The 20,367-nt window shown below is 37.9% G+C and overlaps 1 protein-coding gene across 4 annotated transcripts in view; it reads right to left on the bottom strand.

Annotated features, from left to right (window-relative positions):
- The window catches only part of PLCB1 (phospholipase C beta 1), a 687,466-nt gene that overhangs the window by 41,936 nt on the left and 625,163 nt on the right, over positions 1-20,367 (bottom strand). For 2 of the 4 annotated variants that reach the window (XM_060120284.1, XM_060120285.1), the window contains one exon: positions 19,012-19,138. The exons of the other annotated variants lie outside the window; for them this stretch is intronic. In XM_060120284.1, the coding sequence (XP_059976267.1) occupies positions 19,043-19,138 (96 nt within the window). In that variant the 3' untranslated portion in view covers positions 19,012-19,042. The remainder of the gene's footprint in view (positions 1-19,011; positions 19,139-20,367) is intronic. 4 annotated transcript variants of the gene reach the window in all.

The following is a 20,367-nucleotide window of genomic DNA, read 5'->3' as shown; positions in this document are numbered from 1 at the left end:
GGGATCGTCCTGGACCGGGGCACGAACCCGTGTCCCCTGCATTGGCAGGCAGACTCTCAACCACTGTGCCACCAGGGAAGCCCATTCGCTATTGATTTTTATCTTTCTCTTCTGTACACACTACTGTCATCTGTGTTCCATCTAATTAGAAACATTTATAATTATACTTATTAATCCCAATCCTAACTGTACCAGTAAAGCTCTGAAGTCCAAGTTGGGAACCAGTTCCGGTGGTTATGTGACAATCCAATAGCCAGTTTGATACACAAGCTTCATTGTCTCAGTATTATTATTATTATTATTGCCCTTGAGGCTGTAGTTTCTGTCACACACTCTTCCTCATTCGCTCCCTGCTGTCCTTGAATTCCCCTGAATTTCTAGGCATGCAATAAAATTAAGGTAAATGAAACAGAGATAGAGCTTATTCAGACTCTTAGCATCAAATGAAAATAATAGACAGTGAAATCATGTGGCCAGTATTTAAACCTGTGCTGTGATGTCTTTGGATTTACCTTGAAAGCATTCTTCTGGGAGTAGGTAAATGTCCTGGGGTCTGTGCTTGGTATATCAGCACTGTTTCCCAAGGTCCCCTCTCAGAGATATATTTACATCCATCTGACATTGATTCATGTAACCAGATGGCAGAGGACGGAGCTGGATCACTTAACACAATGTGTGACCTACTTAGAGGTTCAACAATCTGTGGTTTAATATTAAATGAAAGAATTGAGGTTTTGAGTTAAAAATACAGATTTATTTATTGGTTATCTTATACTCAACATGAACAGTCTGAATGCTGAATGCATCAGTTTCTTTTTTTTTAACGTCTTTATTGGAGTATAATTGCTTTACAATTGTGTGTTTGTTTCTGCTTTATAACAAAGTGAATCAGCTATACATATACATATATCCCCATATGTCCTCCCTCTTGCATCTCCCTCCCACCCTCCCAACCCCACCCCTCTAGGTGGTCACAAAGCATGGAGCTGATCTCCCTGTGCTATGTGGCTGCTTTCCACTAGCTACTTATTTTACATTTGGTAGTGTATATACGTCCATTGAATGCATCAGTTTTAACAAGCAAGGAGGTAAGATTCAAAACTGATTCCCCAAGGATGGGTGATGAGATGTGTTGGTAGGTGTCATTGCCAACCTAGTGCGGTGGTAACAAAAGCCATTGAGAACCAGGATTACCCATTTAGGCACCTAAGGAGCAAAAGGTCACTAGCAGACAATTGTGATGACCTTATGACATGGTCAGAAGTGTCCCATGGTCGTTAGAATGTGCAAATTCCTCAGGGTTTTCTGAACTATCTCAGAGAGATTGTAGAGGCTAAGCGCACCCCTTATATAGAAAGCCTTCTTGCTTTGAACATGTTCTCTATTAGAAATGGTATAAATCAAAAGAATATGAATGAATCAGAGAGTCCCATAAAAACAAAGACACAACTGGGGCATGTGCCCCACATCAAGACATAACTGGTTCAAAATGGCCTTGTTCAAAACTGGCCACAAACATGTCAAATCAAATATTAATATTTCAGTATGATATAAAACTGGGTAAAGTGTATATTAATTGATTAGGAAGCTAATATAACATTGTATCAGGGAATATTATAGAAACATCTCTGTTCTCCCCAGTTCACTTCTCATTTTTCTTTCATTTGGTCTTTCTTACAGACCAAAAGTAGAAGCATGATTTCATTAATGAGTCTTGGGATTCAGAAGGGTTTTCCCAGCTGGGGTTTTCAATGACATTTATGAGGAAGTGTTTAGGGAGATGTAGGACCATTGTTTCAGAAACTGATCCAGCTACTCATGTTTTGTTGCCACTTAATTTTGCTTTCTGCTGGAAACTGGCATTGATACAATGATGGCCTTTGTGTCCTAAAGCTTTCCTTACCTCTGATATTTTCAGCCTGTTATCTTCATTCTGTCCTTAGGTGTCACTATAGAACTAGTGAAGAGAAATACCCATACTCTTGCCCTTAGCTCTTCAGTATCTTGGCCTCCAAATTACTCCATTCTTGATTTTACTCTAATCTTCATAAGTCCCTGCACCTAACAGCTGGAGGCCCATCCATTCCCAGTATGAGGTTACTGGCTACCTAACTGTTCACTCTGCATGCTGGCTTCTAGCACAGGGCCTAACACATAGTAGACACTCAATAAATACTTGCTGAATGAATGAATGAAGTAAATGGCTCTTTGAAATTTATTGTTTTCCAAATTAAAAATATATATATACAGCGAAAGACAAATATCATATGATAACACTTGTATGTGGAATCTAAAAAAAATGGTACTCATGAACTTATTTACAAAACAGAAATAGAGTCACAGATGTAGAAAACAAACTTATGGTTACCAAGGGGGAAAGGGGGATAAATTGGGAGATTGGGATTGACATATACACATTACTATATATAAAATAGATAACCAATAAGAACCTACTGTATAGCACCAGGAACTCTATTCAATACTCTGTAATGACCTATATGGGAAAGAATCTAAAAAAGAGTGGATATATGTATATATATAACTGATTCACTTTGCTGTACAGCAGAAACTAATACAATATTGTAAATCAACTATACTCCAATAAAAATTAATAAAAAAGAAAAAATAAATAAATGCTAGTTTTTCCCCCAAAATATTTAGGCAAAAATATTAATTCATTCTATTATTTTTAATTGACTATATGTTAAGTACTTAGGGCAAGAATAAAAGGGATGTGGCCCTTGTGTGGAAGTGGGACAGGCAATAAACAAGTAACCACGTGAATAGGATATTCTCAGAGTGAATGGTGCCACAAATAAAAGAAAACAGAGAAAGGAGGTTAGAGTCTATTTTGTAGTCTGGGAAGGTCCTTATATGAAGTTGATATTTGAACTGAGGACTGAAGAAAAAGGAACCAGCCACAGGGAAATCTGGAGGGATGGTGGTTGACAGCAGGAAGAGCAATCAAGAGCAGGACTTGATTTTTGTGTTTGGTTCAAGGTAAGGATCCAATTTTGTTTCTTTTCCATATCAATAACCAATAGTCTTGACAGCATTTCTCAAAAAGCCTGACTTTCTCCACTGATTTCCAGTGCCAACTTTATCATAAGTGGAGTTTTCACATCTCTGTGCATTTGCTTATTGACCATCTATTTGTGCCAATGTTCAATTTGCCAATATTCCACCAATATCTTAATTATTATATTTTCATAATGGTTCTTTTAAAAACTATTTTATTGAAGTATAGTTGATTTACAATGTTGTATTAATTTCTGCTATACCACAAAGGTATTCAGATATGTGTGTGTGTGTGTGTATTCTTTTTCATATTCTTTTCCATCATGGTTTATCACAGGGTATTGAATATAATTCCCTGTGCTATACAGTAGGACCTTGTTTATCTTCATAATGATTCTTTATGTGTGTTGTCTTTACACTCTGTTCTGCTTCAGGAGTGTCACAGCAATTTTGGGGCCTTTGCTCCTCCATGTAAATTTTGGAATCACCTTGTCAAATTCTACAAATGTTGAGGGGATTTTTAAGGCATTGCATTTAATCTATAGATCAATTTGGAAGAACTCATTTTTATGCTATCGACTCTTCTAATTCCTTAGCATATTATAACAGGCCTTTGATGTTTTTCAATAAAATGTTATATATTTTCCCATAACCTTCGATACGTGTTGCTAAAGTTATTAGAGGGTATAGTATATCTGCTATAATATTGTGAATTTTAAAGTTATGCTAGCTGCCTATTACTTATTTATAGAAATGCAACTGATTTCTGTATATTGATTTTATAGTCAATAAATCTGCTAAACTCATTAATTAAAATACTTTTTCTGGAAATCCTTTCTAATAGAGATTCATAGCATTTGCAAATTATATTTTTCTTCACTTACTATTTAAATGTTATACCATTTTTTTCTTTTACTTGGATAGAAGGGAATAACAGGGGGCATCTTTGTCTAATAGGAATATTTTAATTATGAGGTTTTCCTTGTATTTGCTTTCATTTTATTGTACACACACATATACATATGTATGCACAAACATTAGTGAAGTTCCTAATTGTGTTGTCTTATCCAAATCTTGTATACTTTGATGATATTTTGGGAGGTCTGCTTGAAATATTGATTACTGAGAGAAATATAAATATTTTCTAGGAGTGGTAGATTCAATACTCTCAATATTTTTGCTTTAACCATTGTAAGAGTACATTATCATGTGCACATAAGTATATATTCTGTTTGAGAACTGAACATTTTATCATTACATGGAAGCCCTCTTTGCTTTTGCTTTAAAATCCATTTTATTTAATGTGAACATAGCTAAAGCACGTTTCTTTCAGTTAGTATTTGCCTGATATATATTTTCCTTTTCTTTCCTAACCCTTATTCTTCAGACATGTTCTTATTAAGCAAAGGAACTAAACAAAAAAACATTTTTAAAATAAAACAACAACAACAAGCTGAACTGACAATTTCTGTTATTTGTAAATGGAATGTTTTGATGTATGTTGTATTTACTTAATTCCTCTGACTAGCATATAGATTTATTATTTCTTTTAGTGAATGTCTACTTGTGGCAAACTCTCAGCCCTTTCTGCCATACTCTCCCCCCACCATCTCCAGTCATCCTGGGCAGGGCTGAAAATGCATTTATTGTTTTCACTCTAAAGTTATAATTTCTCTGGGTGTAAAACTCTAGATTGGCAAAAATTTTCTTTCAGCACATTGTTGATATTATCCCACTATCTTCTTGCTTCCACTTTTAACAGCTGAGAAATCAATTATCTATCTAATTGTCATTTCTCTAAAAGTAATTTCTCTTTATTTGCTTTTAAGATATTTGCTTTTTCCTTGGTCTTCTGAAATTTTGATATGATGTATTTAGATATAGAATTGTTTAAAATGTATCTTGCTTAGGATTCCTGAATCTATGAGTTTGTGTCTTTCATCAATTCTGAAACATAACCTCTTCAAATATTTCAAATATTTTACTGCCCTCATTTTTGCTCACCTCTTCTCACTCTATCCTTCATGCCTTTTAATCTCTCTATCATATTTTCCATCTCTTTGACACTCTGCTATATTCTGGATAATATTATAGATCTTTTTAAAAATTTACTACTTCTCTCTCCTTTGTTGGAATAATGCATTGAATTTTAAACATATATTCATTTATAGAAAATCAGTTTGTTTTCAAATATACATCATTTTTTTTTTACAGGTAATATTTATTTATTTTATTTATTTATTTTTTTATTAGTTTCTGCTTTATAACAAAGTGAATCAGTCATACATATACATCTGTTCCCACATCCCCTCCCTCATGCATCTCCCTCCCTCCCACCCTCCCCATCCCTCCCCTCCAGGCAGTCACAAAGCACCGAGCTGATTTGACATTTTTTTCTCATAATTCCAAAATATTAAGTTTTTACAGGGCTTTTTTACACTATCTTTTATTTCTGCTGGTTCTCACTTATGGACTTTCTTTATATTCATTGTAATTGCTTTGATGAGCTGACATTTCTTGGAACTTTAAATGTAGTAATAGCTTAAGCACTGATTTGAAGACAGACTCCTTTATAGACAAACTATGCCAGGAGATCAGAGGATTTCCAGGATGAGACAGATTTACACTAACTTCTGAGTTTGTCAGATGGTGTGAATTGAATTCAGGCTTCAAGCCCACATGAGGGAGAATTTGTAATCATGAATTCTCAGGAAGAATTTTTTCTACCTCTATTCAACATCTAGTTTTGTGATCAACAATTTTCCTGCAGTTCTTTGAGATGATAGGTTTATTTTTTTATTCATGACTACTCTGAGGTTGTGTGGCCCTTTGTGGTTCCAGGTTTATGTAGTGGGTCTCTTAATATATTTTTCACTCTACTTCACTTTCTGTTTTCCCACTACCCACACATCATGAAAAATCTAAGCTCAATGTCAACATGACAGATACTTTTAAACTGAAAGACAGCTTTACTGCCCTCTGGGTTCCTGCTTTCACTTGGAAATTGTCCTTTGAGCATTCCTTAATTTCTTTTCCATGGCTTGACTCATTTAAACGTATTTTAAAAGTTATACAGAGTCTTTATTTGTTTTTATTGGAGACTCAGGTCTCTCCAGCTTGCTTTTTGATGTTTTCACATCTTAGATCCTATCAGCAACGGATGTAGGTTTTTATATGGCTGAGGAAAACAGGTGACTTCAGAATCACAGTAATTCTACTAAAAACCAATCAAGTTTGAAGGGCTCATTAGCAGAGATGCAATGATATCCAGGAACCATAATGGCTCCTTTTAGACTAAATTGGCTTTTTTAAAGCTAGAAATAGAAAGAAAGAGGGCACTTGAAAGAAGTGGATCCAGATGAACAGTTAGAGAAAAACTTAAAATTTCAAACAATCTCCCATTTAGAACTAACTTTTAGCAGTAATGGAGACTTTTACATTAAAATTCAGAATATTTTTGATCACCCAGATAATATAGATACATTATTTCAAGAAACACTTGCAAATACACAAAATAGAGAGCTGTATAGTACCCCTTGACCACCTTTCCAATCCCAGCTCCTTCCTCAAGTTTACCCACGGTTCAAAAGTTTGGTGTGTAAATGTCCAGAACTTCTCTATTCTTCATATTCATATCTATGCATATACACAGAGAGAAACATAGAGTTTGTTCTGCATTTTAGAAAAATACATGTGGTATTCTATTTTGCATGTCTGCACATGATTTTCAGTTCTAGTCTCTTGCTTAAGAGTCCAGATATACAATTCTGCATTAAATCATTTAATAGAGACATTGCTTCACCCCCTCCAACTTTCCAAAGTTTCTGTAGAGAAGCTTGACCCCATTCTGACTTTCAACTTGTGACCTGTAGTTTTCTTTATAGAAACATTTAGAAGTTTCCCTCTGTTTCTGATGTTCCAAAACTTCCCAGCTTTGGGACTTACTGTGGATTCTTCCCTTCTTTTTGCTGAGCCTTTCGATCTGGTAACTAATGTCCTTCAGTTGTGAAAAATGTTTCTTATCATATTTCTTTGATAATTTGTTTCCCTCAGTTTTCTTTCTGGTGCCCCTCTCTGTTGGGATCCTGTGCTCCGGGCACTTAGCTTTCTCCTTCCTTCTTCTGCAAAATCAGTTACCTCCCTTCCATTTGACTTCTATCTTCCAATTTTATATTGATCTTCTAAACACTGTTATCTCCTCTTTTGTATCCTTGGACTCTTTTTTTTTTTCATTATCATTTTATGAGAAATCACTTACATATCACTTCTAGGAATCTGTCTCCCAGAAATCCACAAGACTTCTTAAGAATATCTATACATAGTTTACATAAATTTGTTTTTAAATATATGCTCTATATTTTATGGTTTCTGTGGTTTTATTTTTTACATAATTATTATATGTATATATATTATATATATATAGGAGAGATCACTGCTGCTATAGAAGAAAACTTTTGACTTTTAATATTCAAATTTCATCCAGTGTCTAATAAAATTATTTTTTCTTACATAAGTTTTCAGTTGTCCACCTGCAAGTGGACCTCTCTGGGCCTCTTTTCACATCTGCTAAGTGAAGGTGTAGCTCAGTTTCTTTCAAAACTCTTTGCAATTCTTATTGTTTATGTAATTTTCTAAAATTTTGTACCTTAGGATCACCAGAGTTAGCAATAGCTCTTTTATCCCACCTTTGGATGATTATAAATTTAATTTGTCCACAGCCCATCAACACATTTTTGTGTGAATAATGAGAATAGCAAAGCATGACACTAGAGCCTGAACACATGATGTTGTCAGACCAGTGGAAAAATCCTCTATTAAGTCAGGGCAGATAAATCAATCAGGGGAAATGCCATTCCTGGACATGCAAGCAAACCCTCAAGGTTATGTAATCAAGTTTTCAATTAATATGCTTCCCTCCCACTTTAACTGTGTATAAATTAATAGCAGCTGAAAACGAATAAAGAAAGGAACACAGAGGAAAGAAGACTGGAACAAACAATGCAATACAGCAGAAATCACATTTATCTGACATCTGCACAACAGAGAAGGGAAGGATGTGATCTGAAATTAAAGGGGACCGGATTTTTAAAATAATGAACATTATACCTGGATAGCCAGTGTGGAGATAGCTGTGAAGCAAGCCATAGAGAGGTGTGCTCATTTGAGGATCTGTTTGTGGGTGTCATAGTAGAGGATGTGTGTAATAACATTTACATGTGTTGTGAAAAAAAATCAATGGATTAACAAATTTAAGAGATAGGTAATGCACATGGTGCAAAGCTCAAAGTGGGCAAGAGGCTATTTAGGGGCATTCATACCCTTATTGTATTGCATTGTAATACAATTTCACTGACAATAAACTATTAAGTACCAACACAGACTTGTTTAGATTAGATATATATACCAAAACAATGAGTAAGTCTGCCTTTTAAATATGTTTATGTATATATCAATATGTGCAATATAGATGAAATATATATTTTTAAATATATATAAAATATGTTTACATATATATATGCAAGTATGTATCATAGATGGATGGACAAATGGACAGATGAAGGATTGGAGAGCTACTTTCAAACCCACTACCTCAAGTTTCAAGAGAGAAAAAAAATTAAAAACAAAGCCTATTTTATATTTTACTCCTTGATAAGTGAGTACTATAATTTCAAGATTAGAAATCTATGTGATAAAACAGTTCTCAATATACAATCTGTAGGTTTTCCAACTAAATTAGCTTTAATCCTTAGATAGAATGTTCCTGAAGGCCAGAATCCTGGTAACACAATGACGGCAGTGCAGTGCAGTTGAGGGCCATCCTAGGTGTCTTTAATCTTCATCTTGGGCTCTTGTAAAATCTCACATAATAGCTTTTTCACATTTTAGTTTGCCAGTAGGATTTAAATATGCAGGAATTGTAGTTATGTAAATGATCATGATAAACTCTGCCAACACACTGAACAATATATTTAGGCACAAGGTTTAAAGAAAAGGAAGTGATTATTTCTGAAAGCCCCAGCTGAGCCTCAGTTCTAGGGGTCATGTCAGCAGGGAGAGGAGACTGGCAGGTCACACGGAAAGCTTCGCTGGCTCTCTGCTCTCACAGGGACACACATGCACCTATGGATACACCTGTGGGATAAACCCATTGAAATAACACCAGAGCAGTGTCCGTCAAAAGCCAGTCTAATTAATCTGTCTATTAGGAATATTTTATTTTAGAGCTGCTCTTAACATAAGGATATTCTGAGCTCTTACATGTGAAATGGACATTAAAAAACAAATTTCTGGTTATAACTCAGCAGAACTGAGCATAATTTTCAGCCCTGAAACAGCAAAAAGTCTCCTTCTAAAAATGTGTATTTAAAGGTTTTGACTAAAAATCTTGCTGAAGTATTTGATCAGAGTTCAATTTGGTAGAGAAAATGATAGGAGAGAACAGGAAAAGGCGGGCGCCACCAGGGCAAGGGTTCCTTTTCTTCCCATGTGACCCAATCTCCGCAAAACTGTTTGTTATTCACCTCATTACAAACATCTGTGTCACAGCAGCTGTTGGGTCAGGAGAGGACACAGTGTCCAGGAAACCTGCAATCAGGTTAGAAAACTCCCAGGCGACCCATTGCCTTTCAATTGACTCTGAGTGGCTGGCACTGCCCACCGCAGTCCCTGAGCTGCCTGCCCGTGAAATGGTTGTCATTTAAGTCACAGTGGAAACACTTTCCCAAACCACTCTCCCTGGAGATGTAGGAGCTGCTTTTCCAATGACAGCGAGGGGAGCTGTCCTAGCCTTTCTAACTATTAAAGGAAATAGACAATTTCCTTAGAGTTGCTTAAAAATTCCAGCTCCCTATGGGCTTGGTCTTGAAAGTTTCTTGCATAAATCAGTCTCTTTGGGTAAAGTGCAATCTTTCAAAGATGTCCTTCCCATTTTTAGCTTCCCAAGATGGTGGCTAAGTCTCTATAGAACTCTGTGTCTTCAAAGTGGGAGAAGAGAAGGTGGCAGGCTTCCCTTACATCCTCACAGGTCTCTGCTGTGAAGGGGCTGTTCTAAAATTCTTCATGGACAAATGCCTCCTGGTCATTTGGGGTGATTGATTGGTAGCCACTGCTTGAGTCCATGGTCTGGTCCAATGGACCTGGAGGAACCTCTGTCTTGTTCTTAGGCTTCCACCATCCCCCTCATCACCACTGTTTCCCATCACTGGGGCACTCAGGAATGCTCCTGTCCCTTCTAAGGCACACATGATATGGGAGCCTTGAGCCCTGTCCAGAATCTTCCAGATTTTGGCCCAGACGGTAGAAGTCAGAGAGGTGCATACAAATCTTACCTCCTGCTCTATCCTCTCTCCCTTCTTTTCCCCACAACTCCTAGGGTTGGAAAAGGCAGGCTCTCCTCTTCCTCTTGTCACATCCTGAGTGCTAGGGTGGGTGTTTAGTAAGGCTTAGCCCTTCAGGCCTGGAGTTAAAAGAAACTAAAGAAATTTGGAGAAACCCTTTCCTCTCTTGAAATCTCACTTTGACAAGATTTCTGCCCTGCTAATGAGGGTCTTCTCCTTAAGGGAGTCCCAGCCTTGCCTTTCCTGGAGCCATGACTCTGCCAGGATGGGGTGGGGTGGGGTGGATGGCAGAGAGGGAAGGAGGAAGCTTAAAAGGAAAAGAAAATATATCAGCTTATCATGTGCAAAATAATTTCACTACTACACAAGGCGGAGTGAATTCTAATTACAGGATGGTAAATGCGAAAGTCTCTTGACCTATAGATGCTTTTGTGTGGCAGCCATGCAGTCTCTGTGCCCTTCTGGACCAGCTTTGAAGATCACAATCAATGTACTAACTAGCAAGAGAAAACAACCTAACCTTTAAACAGTGTGTAGGGAAGCTCTTTATTGTTCTTGATAGTTCTGAATAATTGATGTTGCACACTCATTAAGATACTGTCCTTCTGCTGAATACTGATTCACCAGAGGAAAACACAACACCGCCAAGCAATAGATGGGTGAAATCTCTTTTCCCCCATTCTTCCCTGGCAATCATTTTATTTAGTAATCTCATGATAAACTAGACTGGACCATAGGTTAGAAGTACTCATTCATCTCTCTTCAAATGGGTTTCCCCCCGATTCCTGACATCCCTCATTACTATTTCAGATTTCTGCTTCTCTTCAAGTCTAGGCTTCGAGAAGGGTGGTAGGTAAGCTATCTCCTATTCCTTACCTCCTGGTCATTCCACTCTTGTTTTGCTCCACTCCCACATTTCCCGTGGCCCCTCACTCACACCCAGGGCACCAATAACCTCCTGGTCATTAAAGTCAAAGGACGCGTGGTCACTAAAGTAGCGTCTACTGAGTCCTGTAGACACTATGTATCATTGCCTTCATAGGAATGCCTTTTATTCTTCTCGGTTTCCCTCCCAACTCACAGGTTGTACCTTTTCTGTCCCTTTCAGGCTTTTTTTCCTCTACCAGACTTCTTAAAATGAAGAGTTATCTGGAACTAAGTCCTGGGATCCTTTCTCTTTTCCCTCTCAATGCCAAGGATTTTATCCATCCTATGCTTCAATTCAACCTAGATTCATGATTCTCATTTTTCTGTGCATGTAAGCTACACCTGGAGAATGGGTGAAAACTTCAAGTCACTTCATCTTTTCTGCTTGAACATCTTCTTTTTTCATCACCCTCATAACAGCCTCATACAATATGATGATGATAAAAGAAATCATAAATGAACATGGTTGTAGTCAGAAAGCAAGAGGTACTGGGGTGTCAATTTGGAGTGAAAGATGTGGGCAGGCACTGAGTGCTGCTCCTCTGTGACCTCAGACAAGTCACTTTCACCTCCTGGGCTGCAGAGTTTAGAGAACATGGGTGTGGCTTAATTGTAATTTTAATAAAAGATTGAATGAGAATTGGCATTTCATTTTCAAAGCCTGAGCCACTTCTTACTTGTTTGGAATAAAAGCAAACTTGGAGAGAAATGTTTCCTACGGAAAATAAAACTTCATCTGAAAACTGTTATTTACCCCAGCAGTTTTCTATTCTACTTCATTTATTGTTACTTAAAACTTAGCAGAGAAAAAAATGGCCTCTTTATGGGCTTCCCTGGTGGCGCAGTGGTTGAGAGTCCGCCTGCCGATGCAGGGGACACGGGTTCGTGCCCCGGTCCGGGAGGATCCCACATGCTGCAGAGCAGCTGGGCCCTTGAGCCATGGCCACTGAGCCTGCATGTCCGGAGCCTGTGCTCCACAGCGGGAGAGGCCACAACAGTCAGAGGCCCACGTAGTGCAAAAAAAAAAAAAAAAGTTTCAAAAAGGTAATAAATTATGTTTCAGTAGAAAGTTTTGTATACAATGGACGGGTAATAATGTTTGCAAAAGGAACTCTGCACAATTCTGGGAAAAACCTATGCCATAAAACAGTAAGGTTTGTGCCAGTGGTGTACTGGTGAATGTTGAATACACTGTTCTCCTAGGGAAGAACAAAGAGCCTGGTTTGTGGCATTTGTTGATTTCCATGGTGTAAATATACTCGCTGTAACCAATTTCAAGCTACCAATGTGAGGACCCTGAACAAAAAGTTAGGAAGAGGTGTGTGGTAGGAATCCATTGCAGTGACCCTACAGGCACCAGAGATGTAACTTACCTCCAGGGCACAGGCAATAGTGAAATGTCTTAATTAATTAGCAGTGGTGAATTTGGGATATTTGTTACCTTTGTTTTTATTTATTTTTATTTATTTTAATTGAAGTATAGTTGATTTACAATGTTGTGTTTGTTTCAAGTGTACAGCAAAGTGATTCCATTTTATATGGATTCTTTTCCCTTATAGAGCCTTTGTTTTTAGTATGATTTTTTAATTGTAAATCTATATAATTTACTTTTCAATAGTGTCTGTGTTTAACAACTGGCTCACAGAATTCCTGGAAAATTTAAAAATGAGTTCCTCTGAGCTAGTATGACCAGCTCCAGCTCATCAATGGTTTGTCCTCAGAGAATAAAGGAAAATTATTACTGTTTGCTTAAGCAATATTTGATTACATTTGAGTTCTGAGAGGTGGACACTTTGCTTTAGATGTTTTTTTGCTTGTTAATTTTCCAGAACTCTATGTTATCTATTAATAGACAAATAAAACACAATGATTCAAATCATTGGATGCTAGATCAGTAGGTGGTAGTTTTCTATATATGTGTGTGAGCTGAGTGTGAAGTATATATTTCCTTTTCTCAGGGGAAAAAAAAGAAAAACAGAGAAGAAGATATTTGCTTATTGAAACATCTTTTATGAACTGAATTGTGTCCCCTCAAAATTCATAGGTTGAAGCCTCATTGTATGTGACTCTTTTTGGCGATGGAACCTTTAAGGAGGTTAAATGAGGTCATAAGAGTAGGGCCCTAATCTGATAGAACTGGTGTCCTTATAGGAAGAGGAAGATACACCAGAGTTTCTGTCTCTCTCTCTCCCTCTCTGTGCCTGACTGCAGGTCAAAGACCATGTAAGGACACAGCAAGAAGGCACCACCTGCCAGGAAGCGAGAAGCCTCACAGAAACCACCCTACTGGCACCTTGATCTTGGACTTCAGACTGCACAACTGTGAGAAAATAATTTTCTCTTGTTTAGGACCCCCAGTTGGAGATATTTTGTGATGGCAGCACAGACTAACTAATACAACACGTGAATTATGAAATTACATGCAATTCCGCAGCAGTAATGAGATCCTTGCACCTCAGGCTTTGTCACAATGTCATGAGGAACTCCTACCTGCTCCTCTGCTGGATAAACTTCCACTTCCTCCTGTAGGTCTAAGGTTACCAGCTCTGGGAAGCTTTCCTTGGTTTCCCCAAGAAGAGTCAGCCCTTCCTCCCCTGTAAAGAGCTCTATTATAATAATGATCATAGTGTTTGGTCCCAACACAAATCCTTTGTAGAAAGGTAGATACATTAGAAATTTAGATTCAGCATCTTATCTTCCTGGGCTGCCCATACGTTAGCCATACCTCTGTTACACTTAAATTTAAATGAAATTAAATATTCAATCCTCAGTTGCACTAATCACATTTCAAACACTAAGTAACTACCTGTGGCTACTGCATTGGACTCTCAGACATGGAACATTTCCATCACTGCAGAAAGTTCTATTGACAGTGTTGCCCTAGACTGTAACTTGAGTGGGGTGTTGGTAAGGTTGCATCTTTTTACATCCTTTTATTTTCCCAGCATGCAGCCTAGTGCCTGCTATGCAGTAGCATTCAATAAATATTAGTTGAATTAAAGGAAAAAATTAACACTATTTATCTAGTTGTAGCTACTTAAGCGTTCATGGTTCCTAGAGATCACAGAAATGAACACATATATAAAAATTTATTTTTATTACTGACAAGTAAAAGAAAACTAAGCAATTTTCATTTTCCCTGAGATGAGAAAACCAACATGCAGAATTAAGATATAATTATAGAATTTCTCTCTCAGGTGTTCATATAGCAATCTATAGTTGTTAACTCAGAAGCACAATATCGATTCTAATTTATTTTTTCTAGGTCATCTATGCTTCATTGTTCTATAACTGACCCTATGGACTCATTAAATCTTTCAGCATGATATTTATGCAACCTTATTTAATGAGTCCTCCAACACCTTGAATTCTCTGAATCTCATACCTATTATTTTAGTGGCAAACTTCTGAGTTTAATTAACCGTATCCTTCATGGACTAAAGGAGATCATAAAAAGGTCACCCAGTTGGTACACAACTCCCTGCTTGCAGACAGCCTCTTTGTTGCCACATTTAAAGATCTTCAAAGAGACACAGAGTAACCCTTGGGAATCCCTTTAGTTATTTAGATATTCTACCTCTCGGAAACTTTTGTTTCTTGCTTAAATCTTTCACAATTTAGTCCAAAGCAGTTCTCCTCACTCTAACTCCAGAGCAAAAGGAGAACAGGGTCATCTGTCACATGCTCTGGAGAAGCCCCTTTCTGTGCTCTAACTGAGATGTAGATACAATCTAAAAGGAGATATTGCTTTTCCAAATGTTCCTTTGGATTTCCTAGTAACCTCAAATAGTAAATAGTAGGGCTGAGTAAATATTCTTTGAATGAAAAAACAAAAGCCATAAAAATAATTCCTTAACAAATACAAATAGACCATGGCACAGAGCCTAGTGTGGACCCAAACTTCTTTCTCATAATCCAGGACAGGACTTTTCAAGTGGGAGAAGTAGGTGTTAGTTAACAAGGATGCTGTTCTAGAGCTGGGGGAAGAGAAGGATTTAAGAGGGGAGAATGTGGAGAGAAAATGTGGAGGGAAGAGGATCTCAAGGGAAGCAAGACCACTGGGTCTCTGGTTGAGCTCAGCATCAGTACACGTAAGCTGGGTGCCTGTGAGTGGAGATGTGAAGGAAGAAGGCAAGTCAAGGTTGGGAGGAGGTGAGGGTGTCTGACCTCAATCCCGATGCTTCACACAGGGGAGCAGTGCATGTTCAGCAGGTAGGGAAAAAGGTTGTGTCAAATCCTTTGAACCCACCCATGTGGGCACCACCACGCCTCAGAGTCCCCCCTCTGCTTGGCAGTGCTTTCCCGCTGGATGCGGTGAACACAGAAAACAGCTGCTTACCTCTCAAGTACAGGCTTCCTGGAGTTAAGGTCTGTTTTCACTGGGCTGGAAATTTTCTAACATCTAGTCCTGAGAGATGTTCTTCTCCCAGATGTTTGTTAAAAACAAGTTATTTTGAGAAACTTGAACATCCTGCCTATGATGGTTAATTCCTTTGCTCCTGTGACCAGTTTGGAGGCTAAATCCCTGGCAAGATTTGGTCATGATCTTGTGGAGGCTGGGGTGTGCCACCAGCAAACAAAACAGGCTTTGTTATATGTGACAGGTGTCTACCCCTTCTCACCACTCAGAGACCTGCCTCCTTCAACAGAGAGGATGGGAGTCTCTCCACTCTACATATGAGTGTACTGAGGCACAGACGGTGGATCCTTATTGCTTGCCTGCCCACGAAATGTGAGAAAGTGATCTCACACCCCTGACAACTAGATCACAAAATCATAGCTTCTGATATTTACTGAGAAAACTGAAGGATACAAAACATGGGGTCTCCAAGGTTTGGCACTTCTTGTATGACTTTAGTAAAGTAATTAACCTTTAAAAACTTTAGTTCCCTCAACTACACAATGGCAAGAATAAGATGACACATGTAATGTGCTTAGAAGGTGCTTGTCAACATAGTAAGTGCTCAGTAAATGCTAGTTGTTCTTGCTTTTATTATTTAAGTGTCAGGAAGAAAAAGTTAATGTCCTTCTATGGCCTTGAATTTCTCTTTATTTGTTTTACAGATTGTAGGAACTGTGGTTTTCATGCATTTGTACTCCCTATTGAAATAGGTATAGCTTAGAATAAAGCAAGCACTTAATACTTGACATAAACTTATGATTTTCCAAAGCTATACCATTAGCATTTTTAGAAATTGGTCATTTTATTTATTTATTTATTTTTATTACCATTATTTTTTTAATTGGTCATTTTATAGCTCTTTACCTAAAGGTTAATACATATGCACAATGAGCAAACATCCCTTTTTTTTAATCTTGCTCTACAATAACTTGTATTTATTAAAAAATAGAAGTTACCAGGGTTAAAAGTATGACTAAGCTGTTCAGCTTCACATATTAATCTTTAGTTGATAACAAGGAATATATTTTCATCCCTGAAGGTTTGCATTCACAAATTTAAAAATGTGAAATTTCAAGTATTTATATGATGAGTATTCTTGGGATCAATTTTTTAGTAAAAACTCATTCTTTTCTGGCAAATGTGTGATGGCTTTATGTATAATTACTTTTTATTCATTCATTTTGTTTTCAGCTTTAGTCTATCAATGGAGATGTTTAAGGTGTGGAAGGAACCTTTGGGGAAATATTAAATATGGTATGAAATATAGTTTCTATACACCGCTATAAAAGAAGAATATTTTGTTCTTTTTCAAATACAAAATAGTGTAATTATTTATTTTTTTTCTATTTTAGCAATGAGACCTATTTTTCCATGGAAAATGTGAAATTGGTTTATTTTTATGTTGTCTTTTTATATGTGGGAAGCTAAAGGGGTCAAACTAACTATGTGACTAAAGAATTTTTTATAATGTCCAGGTATTGTGGGAATATCTATCTTTTGAAATAATTTTTTGCTAAGTAGGAAGGTCAGTTGACATTCTGAATGGAAAACAAGTTGTGAACCAGCCTTCACAAGCCTGATGGAGTACAGTGACACAAATGTAACCTTTACGTCTCTACTGCATTTGTTTCGAAAGACAAAACCCAAGTCATGTGTCTGAGATCCACTGTCATTTAACTCTTCTGGGAGATTTCAATACTCTATCTGGGTTGTTAAATGTTTCACAATAACTCTCAAAAATACGGGACAGGAACAGCAAGTGCAGCAAAATATAATCCGCTGATTCTTATAATGGATGACTTAAAAGGTAGCCTAAACATTGATAGCCCAATGAGGAAGACAGCTTCCAGGTCCCCCTGACGTCTTCCTGGGGAAATTGATAGTACTCGCCCCTCCTCCACCCCACCTTCCAATGTGAGTTTTATCACAAGGTCACCACAGGGACGAGATCATCACTGCTGGGAAGACATGGACAGAAGTCATAGCTAAAAGCTAAGGGCGTGGCTTAGCTCTCAAATGACATCCTCTGCTTCTCTTTCTAGTATAACAATCAACAGTACAAAATAAAAAGATATCAAAGGGTCAAGCTCTTGATTAGGCAAAAAAATTAAAATGCAATAAAACACCATGAAGGCTGTTTAAAGCTTTTCCTTCCAGGTGCTCCAGCCAGGAGGAAGGAACGTACTAGATCCCTGCTGGTTAAATGTGGTCCCTGGAGATGTGGCATCCAGGACATTCCCTGGGAGTGAGTCAGAAATACAAATCTCAGGTGCCATCCAGACCTACTGAATCCGAATCTGTATTTTCATAAGATCTCCAGGTAATTCATTTTTTCGTTCAAAATGAAAATAATTGAGCTAGAGCATCACTGTATGTGGCAATTGATATAAAGGATGAGAAATAACTTACACCTCTTTCTCAGTAAAATTGTTGTTTTCACTAATTCTTCAACATATTTCTGAAATGCAGTGCTTCACAAGTCAACAAGTGCTTGAAGACAAAAACATTATAAATCTCACTACAACCCTGTTTTCAATATATCAGAATAGAAGGGTTTTTTTTATAATCACTATAAAGCCTCTTTTCTCCCTGAAATATACACCCATTGCAATGGCATAGTCCAGTTTTCTTATTAGCAAAGGAATCCAATAGATTTCATGATATATTTCCTCTAGCAAGTTAAAGTCCTCTTTAATTTTCAAACTTCAATTTGCTCTAGCCAGCAGCCCCTGGCCCAAGCATCCCTATTGGTTAGATATTTTCAAGAGCTCTTGATTCTAGAGAATCAGGAACTCCTGAGCTATCCCCTTAACTCAAAATACTGTGTAGGAATACAATGACTTTTACTGTAGTTTTAAAAGGAGAGGAGTGGTAAATTGAGTGGAGTGAGTCAAGAAGACTCCCTGAGGGTTAATTTAATCTCACTGGATTTTAAGGTAATAAGATTGGAAACCAGTACTGTGAGAAGGAGGAATTTTAAAAATGTTTCAAAAGTGGAAATAATAGTGTGAGTGTAAGAGAGAAAGATCAAGGTCAAAGGGGAAGCCAGTTTAGCAAAGAGAGAAACAAAAAGACAAATGAAGAAGAAGAAAATATGGAAGAATGGAATTTATGTCAGGAGGAGAGAGAACAATGATGAAGCAATAAATACCTGAGGAAGGCACGTAAAGATGAGGGAGGCATCACCCACCTGAACTATAGCAGGAAAAAGATGGGAATGTAAAGAGAAGGGGGGTGAAGAACAAAGGAGCAAGTCCACGATGCTTGTAAACCGGATGGCTACATGCCACCCTTCTCTCAAAAGCGACCCCTCCCATCCTGTCCTACCTGGCCGGAAGGACACTGGTCTCACTGGTCATCACTTGAGAGCTTGAGGGTTGGGGGGAGTAAAGTTGGGGGAAACAGAGGGATCCTCATGGCAAGTTTCCGACAAGAATGAGGAGGAACCGTCCCCCTGTGTGGAAAAAAAGGGAGGCTGTCATTTTTGTGACATTGAAACTGATTTCTGAGTCATCTTCTGTTTCAAATTATCTGTCTGGGAGTTTTCTTGGAGTGCCTTTTAGAAGGGAGATTTAAAACCTCAAGCTCCTTTATCTACTTCAACATTTCCCATCAAAAATGCAATGGAATTGGCAATTGAATTCTCTTTCATTCTTCTCTACCTTTGTAAGAATTAGATGTTAAATATGATCACAACTACTACTTTTGAGAAATACTCCACAAAATCTCACTACTGTCAAGAAACCTGAGAAAAGACTGCACTGAGTCATGGACAGGAGTTGAACAATGCAGCCCAATGAGTCTGAGCTTAATGGCTTTACTTTTCTCTCTCCAAGAGAGAAAACTATTTTTTAACATACAAAATTAGTTTTGTTAGCCCTCGACATGTTTCATTCAAAAAATATGTATTGAACACCAACTACGAACCAGGAATTGCTCCTGGATGCTTAGAACTCAAGCACCAGTGAACAAAACAGTCAAAGCCCCTGCTATCATGGAGATTACATTCTAATGGGGAGGGACCAACGCTGAGTGACACACTTAAGAAAGAATTCAGTGACCTAATGAGGGGTGACAAATGCTATAAACACCAGAAAGTAGAGCAGAATAAAAGGGAAAGGAGATGCCAGGGATGGGAGAGTGGTGGAGGGTGGTGTAAACTTAATAGTGGTCATGGAAGGCCTTTTTAAGAAGACAGATTTGAGCAAAGACTTGAAAGACAGGAGAGAGTTGCCCAAGCATACACTTGGGCAATGAACATTTTGGGAAGAGGAAAGAGTCTGTGCAATAGCCCAAGGTGGCACTGTCCTGGCTTATTGGGGCCCAGCAGGGAGCCCAGGATGGCCTGAGCAGAGAATAGTTCAATGAGGAGATAAAGAGGGGCTGCAGCTGAGTGGGGTCAGATCATGTCAGACCTTGCAGACTTTTATTCTGAGAAATAAAAGAGCCATGGAAGGGTCTTGAAGAGAGGAGTGGACTGATTTATGTTCTCAAAGGATGACTCTGGCTGCCACGTTGGGAGTTGATTGTGAGTGGCCACATGTGGAAGCAGCCTATTTAGAAATCCAGGTGAGAGATGGTGGTGGCTTTGGCTAGGATGGTTTACCTGCAGTTGGCAGCTTAACAATTATAAAGATGTTCTAACTGCTTCATAATATTTTGCAAGTCCTAGGGTTGCTTTGA

The sequence above is a fragment of the Mesoplodon densirostris genome, chromosome 16 (genome assembly GCF_025265405.1).
Source record: "Mesoplodon densirostris isolate mMesDen1 chromosome 16, mMesDen1 primary haplotype, whole genome shotgun sequence".
Classification (NCBI taxonomy): Eukaryota; Metazoa; Chordata; class Mammalia; order Artiodactyla; family Ziphiidae; genus Mesoplodon; species Mesoplodon densirostris.
This window is presented reverse-complemented; position numbering and strand designations above follow the sequence as displayed.